Below are 12,074 nucleotides of genomic sequence, written 5' to 3'. Positions count from 1 at the left end.
CATTCTGTCCCACCAACGCTGTTGTCCACCCACGGCTGTATGCATCCATCTTATTTTCATCATACACAAGATGCCAGCTCGTCTCACACAATAACTGGTTTAATGCACACACAAACACACACGATACAGTTGAGAAAAGAGACAGATAGAGATGCAGGAGCCAATTTGCACACAAACGTCTCCCAGTGCCATGAACCACTTTATTTCAAACAAGTCATAAACAATGTTAATTTAATCAACAAGTGATTAAGAGGCAAAGCTGGTGATGTATAACCATTTTGCTTGCCAATTTCTTTCCATTAAAAGAACAAAGCCATCAGTACAGCTGAAAATACACCTTGTACTTTAGACCTTCTTTGTCCAAACTATTCAGTGTGGGGCTGAAAATCACCACGAAATATCCATCCTTTGGATGGTTAAAGAACAAAAAACAACCCCAATTTAAAAAAATGGGGCACGCAAAGTAAAACGTAAATAAAAACAGAACGCAATATTTGCAAATCTCGATAACCAACATTTTATTCACAGTAGCACGTATCAAACAGTAGTTAACAGCAAGAAAACTTGAAAAAAGGGGCAAACAAAGGCTGGAAAAGAACTAATTATGTTAACTGGCAAAAAATCAATAACATGACTGGATATATAGAGCACCTTAGAGAGGCAGAGTCTCTCAGAAGTCAAGGTGAGCAGAGGTTTAGCAATCTGCAAAAACTGTGTCTGATTTTAATTTCAATATTCCTTCACATTAAATTATAAAAGACTATTACCTTATCCTCACTGCATAAAATGAAACGATTCACTGAATCTGGAGACGTCCCTGTGTGCAAGGGGCACAACTGAAAAACAGCACTGATGTCCCTGATCTTCAGGCCCTCAGGCAGCCCTGCATTAAAAACAGGCTTGAGTCTCTAATAGAAATCACTGAATGTACCGAAACGCTGCTATCTTCTTTTATTTCAACTTAAACGAGACAAAGCTGCAACCCCTGGACAAAAGGAGAGGGACTATCAAGTTTGTCATTTTTGAAAAGCCTGCATCTCTGATGATATGGGGGTGTGTTAGTGCCAATGCATCAGCCAACCTGAAAGGCACCATCAATGATCTGTTTCAGGCTAGACCGTGCATATTTCAGCAAGAAAATGCTAAACCACATACTAAATATATAACAATAGCATGGCTTTGTAGTTGAGGAGTCCGGGTGCTGGACTGACCTGCCTGCAGTTCAGACCTTTCATCAACTGAAAACATTTGGTGCATCATGGGATGCAAAATAAGACAAAGAGCCAGGGCTGGTGAGTAGCTAGAATCCTGTATAAGACAACAATAGGACAACATTCCTCTCCAAAAGGTTCCAACAGCTGCTCTCCTCAGTTCCCTGATGTTTATAAACCGTAGTTAATAGAAGTGAGGATGCCAAACAGTGGTAAACATGAGGTAATATTTTTCATGAAATAGTAAAATGTCTCACTTCTGACATCTGATTTTTTTTATGTTCCATTGTGAATAAAATTTGGGTTGATGAGATTTTTAAGTCATTGCATTCTGCATTAATTCATATTTTACACGACATTCAGACTCTTTGGAATTTGGGTTGTAAACAATGTCAAGCCCTTGAAAAAGTTATCTCTGAAAACACAATGCATCTTCTCAAAGCAGATACTGAAACTTTTTAATGAGATTGTTTCTGGTCTTAAGAGTTTCCAGACCAAACATAAGTCTGATGTCTGCACATAGATGGGGGGACAAGCTGTATGTTTAGGAAAAGCACAAAAGATAAGTAATCGCTGACAAATCACTCATCTACAAAAATAATACTTTATTTAATCAGCGCATGCATTTCATTTTGTTACACTTACAGATGAAATTGTTAGAACAACAGGTACACATATGCTGTAATTACTTAAGGTACAGCAGGTAACCAGGAACTAAAAAGACAGGGCTCCCTGCACACCCAGCAAAATGCAGCTGAATCAGGGGCTTTTCAGTTTGAGGCCAGCAAATTCCCAGAGAAGAGAAGGGAACTGGAGGATACGGATTCATTTTCAGCCTTTAAGCGTGCAAACAGACTAATCTTTCAACACCGTGGTGTCTTCATCATTGTCGAACTGGACAAAGACAAGGGTCTTTAATTGGTCTCAATAGTCGGGTATGTGAAATCCAGGCGTGTGCACAAATGTGGTCCCACGAGCACCGAGCTCTAAGAATCGCGGGCTGGAAACCATCCCCCCCGCTCCCCTTCTCAAGGCTCACTGTTTTTCAACACATTCTCTCATCTTTGAGGCAGGACAATGGCTCATTTCTCCTCTCCTCTGATTGGTCCTCGATAGCAAAGTTCATTTTCAAGATCTTTAAATGCATCTTCAGTATAAGTAAATCTCACTTCTGTTCCTTTTGAATGATGTACAAACATGAAGTGGTATGACTACACTCCTCGTGTGCTTCCTTTGCCACTGCTATTACTTCTGATAAAACTAGTAATGCTGATATTTAGCCTAACTGTGCAAACCTCAATAGAATTGAACTTCTCATGGTACACCTTTTCCTCTTGCTTCTAGCCAAAGTACTAGCCAAAAAATGACTGTAAGAACTGCAACCAATACATATTAACAGCACATATGGTGGGTCATATCTTAAACGCAAAGTAAATGCATTTTACCACAGATTTACAACTGGGACAAGGTTAGACATATTGGTTAGAACTGGATATTGGAAAAAAAAAGGATTATTCTGTCAGGTTAGGTGAAACATTTCTTATCCACTTGCGACTTGTACTTCTCTTGGCATTTTATGATGGGGTTTTTTTCTTCTTTCTTTTGGGCAGAAGGACAGTTCAGGACTAACATATGAGGCCTCTCCCCCAATAAGGAACTCCTTATCAAAACAGACAGTACCCATGAGCCGCTTGCGCAAGCACCAAACTAACCTCGCAGTGCTTCCAGAGGCTGCTGTTGGTGTGAGAAAGAGTTTGAGACATTCTGGAATCTTTCATTTTTTTCTCTGGGACATCATTGCACATGCAACTACAGCTGAAATCACAGCACAGACTTTGTCTTGAACTTGGCTGGTGATCAGAAATTTATTAGAGCAGAGCGACAGCCTAAAAAATTCTTTAAAAAGGACAACAGGTTGACATGTTGTTTTAATGGACTTCTTTTCAGTCACAGCTTACTAACTAACTATACTATCTTGCTAAATGTCTAAGATCAAGCTAGCTAATTAGGTGCATCTTTTGTGCACATGTATCGAGAAAAGAATAGAAAAATACTTTATTCATACCCTAAAAAATTAAAAAAAATCTTCCCTGGATTCCAAAATTCTCAGACGAGCTAAAGCTTTTGTTTACACTGTTTTGCAATTATTAGATTAAGAAGAGGCAAGCTTCAAAGTGTCTGTCAGAGGGGTAAGCACATGCTCACATAACACGTGTTGTGCCCAGTGGACAGACTTTGTGAGGAGTGACGTTGGTGGTGAGCTGATGATTCACACCAACACCTACCAGGTATTGTTACAAACTTTCATTATTTATTTAACTGCTATTACTGGTTAACAAAGCAAAATTGACTTACTACTTTACAGTAAAATTAAGAGTAGTTTGCTAACCCTAAAACTATGTGCAACTGACTCATTTAAGTATAAGTACACTGACTGAAACTGCCAGAGATCGCTCGAGGGTTGAAATACAGCAGTTGGCACCTTTGGTTTCCAGCCACGCACCCTACTGTTTTGCTTTTTGGTTTATTTTGATGGCATCTTTGGGACCACTTTAACATGACAAACAAATTCATGAGTATGGCAGTGAAATTTGCTGGGCTCACACTGAGATTTGTTATCATGACAGCGGCGTTACATCTCACAACTGTAGATGGAGCCAAAGAGCAAGATATTTGCCAAATTCTCTAGTGTTACTTACAATAAATCTTTTGGCTCTTTTAAAAGTGGGGTCTGTGTGAAATACTTATGAATAATTAGTGTCCTAGCTGCTGTAGATGGTGGTCAGAGCGCTCCCAGTTTGGAGAACAAGGGTGGAATTCTGATAGGGCCGCTAAAGTAACAGCTAATCAGATGGAGACCAAAGAAGGGCAAATTTTCACCACCCTTAAACAACTCAAACCTCAGACATATCATTGCAGTTGTACATGGAGAAAGCTATATATGGAGAGTCTTATACTGTTTAAATTTGGCATCAGGCTTGTTTAACTTGTCACTATTTGCTCAACTGAAGAACTTCTGTGTTGCTATGTATCATTGCACGCACAGCAGCTGTCCAACGTATCCTGATTCTAATCAGTCTAATCAGTCAATCAGATGTTGTGGCAGACTTCTTGGGCAACTTACTGCCGGGGATTATTTCTGCAAAGGTTTAAAAGCTTTTCAAGGCTCTTCCCTCATTTTCAGGAAGTTGGTATTTTCAGGTAAGACTGGCAGAATTTTGAGTCACAGCTGATGCATCCTTGGCTAATTTCACAGCATTGCAGACAAATCAAGACATATGTAGACAGTTAACTACAGTGAGAAATCAAAAAGTCTTCAAAATCAGTATAATGTAACTGCATTGATCATAACAAGTTGAGGGCTTCAGTCTTTATCATTTACTTGTCTCAGGTGTCCCCCTCCGTTCATTAAATAAGCAACTTTGATCGTCTTAATTGATTAGCAAAGGCCTGGACTGCATGAGACACACTGTGACAAAAAGCAAGTGTGAGAGGAGCAACTGGCAGAGAGGAAAAATAAGAGAAACAGTACCTGAGAACAAAATGGAAAGCCTTGCTCCCTTGAGTAGTTATTTGCACACACACACACACACACACACACACACACAAAGGGTGAATCATTACAGACGGAGCAGCGTCTTGCGTAAACAAGAAATTAGTATTAAAATGACAATTCCACATTGAAAAGCAAAATCAAGGTAGAATTTCCAACACTGACTATTTAATAAAACGTAAACACTTTTTTTTTAAACACACACATTATAGAAACCACAAATATTCCAAATCACATAGATGATCAGCATCCGACCAATCAAGACACATGCACAAAATAACAACCCTGCAAGGTGAATCCAACACACATCATCAGCAGTGCTCCTTTGAGCCAACAAGCACACACACACACACACACACACACAATATAAACACAAGATCAAAAGGGAAAAACACACATCTATTCATAAGCATATCTGCATGCAGACACACAGACACACATGTTTAAGGTGGCCGTCACACACCCATATCAGCGCAGTCCACATGCATGTAAACACTTTTCCAACCGCCGCTGCCCCAACGCCTTTCCCACCCACTCAAAACACAGCTCACACACACACACACTCCCCCAAAAACACACACACACACCCTCCCTCCATCCATCCACCCATCTATTCAACCCTCCTCTCCTCTTTTGCATCCATCCTTACCTTGCAGCAGGCTCTGGAGGTTGAGCTGTGCTTGCTGGTGCAGCTCCTCGACACACTCCGGCCTGCTCCACGAGCCGAACACGTTCACGCTCTGTTGCCATGGAGACCTGAAATGGGCCGCGCTGCCGCCGCCACTGCTTCCACCGCTGCCACCGCCGCTGCCGTGGTTGCCATCGCCGTGGCTGCTGCTGCTGCCACCGCGTCTTCCGCTCTCTGCCTCTAGACCGCTGGTGGCTGAAGGGAGAGGGAGGAGAAAGAGGGAGGGAGGAGAGAGAAATGTTGAGAGGAGGTGATGGATGAACAGAGAGATAAGGGAGGGAAAGAGAGGTAGTGAAATAAGGAGGGAAACAAGATTATTATAAGTGGAGAAGGAAGGAAAAGGGGAAGCAAAATGAAAACAGAAAGGAAATAAAAGGGATGCATAAAGGAGAAGCAGATGAGGATGATGGGGAGAAATGGGGAGAGAGAGAATGAAGGATCACAGAAAAAGGGAGAAAAGAGCAGGGGAGAAAAGAGGAGAAGTAGAGGGCAAGGTAAAGAAAAAGGAAAGAGTTAATGAGAAAAAATAAATCAATGAGAAGGAAGTGGGATGGAGGAGAAAGGACGGGGTGTAGGGAGGAGAAAGAGAAAAAAAACACATGTAAATAAAAATGTATGAATTTGCATTACTAATACCCTGAGACGTAGATTACATAACACAGTGTGTTGTCAGGGAGAACAAGGACAGAGGGAAGGAAGGAAGGCTACGAATGAGGGTGTAGGGGGTAAGAGCAGGGAAGAGAGGTGCATAACAGATTTGGAGGGAAGTCAGAGAGGAGCGCTTAATTAGCAGAGAGAAAGAGTGGGAGGAAGATGGAGGGACAGTCACAGGATGAGGCAGAAGGGGAGGGAGGTGGAGAAGGATGGATTAGGGCAGGGAGGAATGAAAGAAAAAGGAGGGAAAAGGGACTGTGGCAAGAGGGGAAAAAGACAGCGAGGAGGAAGGAAAGAGGGATGCCATTTGAAGGGAGGAGAACAAAGGAATGTGGAGTTTGTGTGATTTAGGGAGAAAAAAAGCAAAAGGGAATGATGGGAAGGAATTGTTGACCCCCCATCTCTATCAGACCTCAACTCAACAAGACAATCAAATTATATTAACCCAAGTGAGCGCAAATGGCCACTCAACATGGACATGAATAAGATGTCGCCTTGAATCAGCACTGATGAAATAATCTGACACATCCAGCAGCTGATAGAACATGACTAACAAACACCAGCAATCCCAAATGGGACAGCAGGTGTTGTCCAAGAGAGCAACCAGGCTTTAACAAAGGGCAACAAATGGGTAATCAGCATCAACCCAAAGTTAGACGAAAATCTGCCTGACTTGATTCTGCAATATGATGTGTGTTCAGAACCTTTAGACTGATTCTTGGTGGGGTTGCACTTTATACCTGAAACACTTAATAAAAGAGAAGACTGTCAACTTAAGAAAACTTATTTCAAACCCTTTCCTTTTGGCACGTGTCACGCAAGACATAAAATGTTTGTGCTTGCATTAAACAAAAACCCTGTCATATGAGCATTGTTTATAACGAAAGTGATTAGAGATGCTGTGTGGGGAGAAGATATTGTCAGCAATCATTATCCACTGGGGATTATTCATTCATTCATTTATTCATTCATTTGTTTTATGTTTTAGCTCAGTTAGCTAACCTTCCATTATGTGGGCCCAAGCATTGATCTCTTAATATTTAGTCCTGCCTATAATACTTTGACCAAGTCTCATGATAGCTGTAGCTTACTATTGCTGTTGACTTATTTCAGTCAGGTTACTTTCTCCTGGCAGATGTAAAACCCCTATCACGTAAGAAGGATTCACAGGAAATCCCACCTTGCCGGACTTCAAGCTTTATGACCAAATCACAATAGTTCTGACCATTCAACATCCTACAATGGCTGCTACACGCAGGTTTAGGTAAATGATGGTGAGTCCTGTTCACTGACTGACTGACTTTAGTTGATCTTATTGGTTGAATTTTGCTTGTCATGCCATCGCATGACAAGCAAAATTCATCCAATTCATGCATTTCATCCAATCAGCTGCTGAGTGTCTTATAGATGAGATGGTTCTGTATGACAAACCATCTGTCATGTCATGTTAAGAAAAACCCAAGTCAATGTCCGTCTTTTCCTGCTATGCTGCCGTCCTTTTCAGTCTGCGTGAGGGCACAGCGCTCCTGTGTTCCCATGCAGCTGTGGTTAATCTCCTTATTACCTGTCAGTATATCTTTTCTGGTCAGGAAATGTAGGCTTATTCAATGCCAAGTTTTTTCTTTCTTTCTCTACCTATCAGTCCACAACCTGTCTGCTTGCCAATCAGTCTGTCAAGTGATCCCACCTTCAAGCTCAGGTGTCTGTCTACCTGAGTCCCGGATAACTTCCATGATTTCTCTGCTCTCTTTTCCTTTCCTACTGTGAATAAATCCCCTTCTCAACCTCATTGCTGCCTCTCATCTGCTCCTGGATCCAGTCTGGCTCAGTTTTGTGACAGTCCAATAAAAAACACAGAGGACATCCACATTAAGAAGTTGGATAGGTGGTACTACAAGCCACACGACATTCACCCAGCACACAATGCTTCCCGTCCTGTCTGGTACCATTCTGATTTTACACTCTAAAATAATAGCATATCTTGTTTTCAGAAACCCTGATAAAAAATTTTCAAATTCATATATATACCTTGTTTCTTCACAGCTTTATTCATAGTGAATGGTACCTTATAGTAAATTGATTATACCCCATGTTAAATGCAATGAAATGCACTTCTTTAAGGACAAGCAGAAAGTACTGAAGGATAGACTGTATATAACCAATGAATGTAGTCCTCATGACGTCACTCATAAGCTTGTGAGATGCCTTTTTGAAGCTTTAAGCTTGGCATTTGGCAGTCGCCATATTCGGAGGTTGGAGCTCTGGAGGGATATTAATATCTATCTAGTTATTTTACTCTACAAATTATGAGAAAGAGTGAATCTATCTTGTGAAATTATGACTAGTGGGAAAGATTTATTGATTTTGGTGTTGACACTATTTGAATAGAGGTGTATCATATCCAGACAATGTTGTCCATCATGTCCATTGATGGCATTTCATTTATGGGAACTTCTTCTTTTGGTAATTTAATTGACATCTTTTATACACATTCTATGGTGGAAAGTTGGGAGAGACGGTAATTCCATCAGCGTTTTGCCATCTTGCCATTTGTATGGAATATATACAAAGGGCTTTAATGTGACAAGACAGGGCCAATAATGTAAGGCGAGAAATAAGTGAGGAGGTTCGCCTGCCAGATGTGTGGCTATTTTTAGTTGTTTTTTTTTTTCATTTGGTTAAGTGATATGAGAAACCACTATTGGATGCATCAACATAGTTAATTACATGAATAGCCTGTCAGTTAATTGGTTTTTCCAGTTTCCTGGCACACAGTGCAGTGCCTATGAAATCCTGACAACTGTTCTCAAAATGAACTTCAAAGAGACTTTCTTGTTATTCACAACAGACTGGTCTGTTGGAGAAATCTTTACTCAAGCATGAGAAAATACTGCACTTAACCATGTTAGACTCAGATATATTTCCAAAGGGATGGCACAGGAACTATTTCTTAATTAGAGCAAGGCACAAAATGCGGTTAAAGTTTAAAAGAAAGCTCGACTTCCTGCAGACAGACGTGCGGATAAATTCTGCAGTGAATCCAGCAGCACTGTCATGTCTGGTTTGCTCTGAGGCAGACGTCTCCCCTCAAATAACCTGCCGCACTGTATGGAATCACAATTTCACCCTCCCAGCTTCCTGCTTCATCTTCCTAAGCGGCTTGTCACACAATCAGCTCCCACCAGAGAGAGCTACTGTTTATGATACAGAAGTGTACGTCAGTTAGCATCAGCCGCACAGAGGAGAACAAAGGCGATCATGCATGATTTATAATGTACTGCTGAATAGGCTCCCACCACAGAGCCCATGTTACTCTAATTTCCTCTCATTTGGAGATTTAAATACATCCATTTTTAAGTCAAGTCTTTTGTAATCTTTTTTTTTTGTTTTTTTTCTCTTCCTCAAGTTAAGCTCTGTTTACTGGCCACACAAATATCCCATCAGAGATATCTTTGGTCTTTGGATATGAAGGTCACCCAACAGATCTACCTTCTCTTTTTGTTACTTGAAGTCTGGCTCTATTACAAATTACTATCATAATATTTTTCTATTTATGTCTGCAGTGTAAAATATCCTGCAGTAAAAATTCAAACTTAATTGTGAGTTGACAGCATTAAAAATATAACTGAAAGTACTGGCATACGCTACTAATGATTTTTAACAATTTATAAGTGGACATACAAGTGTTATGCCCATCTTATTTTATTTTATGAATTTACATATCATGTTACCGCACCTCCTGAAGTTAGATCCCAACAAATACAAGCAAACTTATCTAATCTGCCTTTAAAGATGTTGCTTGAAATTCAGTGAAATACAATTAAATTGGGATACTTCCTAACACATCAATACATCACTCAAACTGCCTTGATTATATAATTACAATAACATTTATTTGATCAATCTTAACTTTACTTTGTGCACGCAAATGCCTACAGTAAGTTGAAGAGGAATTAACAACCATGCTAATAGCTAATCATGCTACATAGATTCTGATACAAACAATGCGTTTTTGATCATGAGAGATTTTGTAAAGGTAAATCTGTAGTTTTATGTGGGTGAGTGTTCTTGTCAGCTCGTGAGACTAAAGCACCGCTCTCGACTCACACAAGCCTCGGGAGTTTCTAAAACTGTATCACAAATTACTCAAAATAGAGGATCTAAAGGGAGAAAAAGTGTTAACCACCTTATAGCTACTGTTGTACCTTTGAGAAATCCCTGTTGCTGTGACTGCTGCTGTGAATGTGCGCTAAGGATTTCTCACCATACACAGTATATCAACATAATAAGGAGTCATCATCTATATATTAAGGTTTTTCACAGTGTGTAAGCCTCACAGGATTCATGTCCAAAGCAACCACTGCCTCAGCACAATGGGACCAGAGTCAATAAAAAAAACTGAATAACTAACTAGACCAGACACTGGTTGTCCACATGTTCTGCTGTGACAGGTATATTACATTAGAAGATGACGACCTATCAACAGATTCAAGACCATGAAAAGAGAGCTTGTCAAACAACTTACCAAACAACACAACACAATCAGCTCTTAAAAAATTCAGTGTGTATTGACCGTGATGTGTCCATCAGGGATTATGTTCTGAAGATCTAAGCTGCTTTTGTGACGTACTAATCTCAGAAAACTGGTCAATTTTCGAAACCTTTCCAACAGACAAGAATGGGCTTCAAAACAATAAAGCCGCATGGAAAATATTCAGACTGAAATTTATTGTGTTTTCCTCTTAAAAAACGGGCAAATGAGAATAACTTACTTTGCTGGCTTTTGATATCAGATAAATAGATAATAGCAAACATGTTAGCAAATTTTGCAATCCTACATCTGTGATAACATACAAAATTCAACCTGTATTTTAGTTACAAGAATAATTGCAACACCAAAAAAGAAGGGAAAAAAACACTTGAGACACAATAAATCAGCCAACTTACAGTCTGAGCAGAATGCAAACTAAAACCCAAGCTAGACACACACAATCAGGCCAAAATGCTAAACTATGATCATAGAGTTATTAAAAGAAGTCTCTCTGTCAACAAATGGCTATTTCAGGCAGAACATGACATGCATGCTTTTGTTAAAACTTTGACGGTATCATTTTGCTGTTGACAAGCGGGAAGCTAGCAGTTTGTAAAGGTGCTTATGCTCCATCACTTTATACACACTTCTTACTTAAAAAAACACATCTGATTTGTCATCTTTGATGGAAACCTTTGTCCAAGATATGGCTTTTCTCATGAGGTCTTAATATAACCACAGTCCTTTTGCCTTCAGTGTTTGCTGCATGTTTATTGGCTGCACAGATACTCATCACAATTGTTGTCATTGCAAAGCGCAAGTCACTGGAAATAATCTGTCTCAGAGAGCAGCAGTACTGTTGATGCATTCTGTCTGAAAGGAATACATGGAGCATGCACGTTATCGTCACAGTCCTCCTTCTGGCTAAAATGGCTAAAGTGCACATCAACATAAAGTTAGCTACTATGGCAGTCATTTCAGTCCAACGTTTTCATGTCAGATTCTGAAATAGTCATGAAATGTAAACTTTTGACTTCAACATTTCAAAGTCACTGATGTTTTTTTTTTCTGTACTTAGACTAAACTTTCCTCAAGGAGCCTTGAGTTTGACAATCATCGCTTTTCGCATTTCATTTAGTTCTATTTTTACACTTTAATTTAGTTTTAATTTACTTTTTACTTTCACTCTTATGCACTCATTATTTTCATTTCATTTTCTGTTTGATGAGGCTAAACGAATTAAAACACTATCCAACAATTTGCAATAGAATTTATGTAATAGATACGAGAGGAGAGAGAGTCTGTCTCAGAGGCAGAGATTTTCACCCTTTTCCTACATTCCTTATGTAACGCCGGTATCATCAAAAGGAAAGTAAGATGGAAGAATAGGATGGAGGAGGGACACAAGCCTCTGGGCATCACTGGGCAGGCAGATTT

The 12,074-nt window shown here is 39.9% G+C and overlaps 1 protein-coding gene across 3 annotated transcripts in view; it reads right to left on the bottom strand.

Moving 5' to 3' along the window:
• nhsl2 (NHS-like 2) overlaps nucleotides 1-12,074 on the bottom strand; it is a 145,933-nt gene that overhangs the window by 42,203 nt on the left and 91,656 nt on the right. For all 3 annotated transcript variants that reach the window (XR_011909841.1, XM_072376952.1, XM_072376953.1), the window contains exon 2: nucleotides 5,414-5,647. Coding sequence is in view for 2 of the 3 variants with exons in the window: in XM_072376952.1 (XP_072233053.1) it covers nucleotides 5,414-5,647 (234 nt within the window). In the remaining variant the exon portion in view is untranslated. The remainder of the gene's footprint in view (nucleotides 1-5,413; nucleotides 5,648-12,074) is intronic.

Source organism: Leuresthes tenuis, unplaced genomic scaffold (assembly GCF_036924035.1).
Source record: "Leuresthes tenuis unplaced genomic scaffold, fLeuTen1.0.hap1 SCAF_22, whole genome shotgun sequence".
Classification (NCBI taxonomy): Eukaryota; Metazoa; Chordata; class Actinopteri; order Atheriniformes; family Atherinopsidae; genus Leuresthes; species Leuresthes tenuis.
The sequence above is the reverse complement of the archived record's forward strand: the minus strand, read 5'-3'. Positions and strand labels throughout refer to the sequence as shown.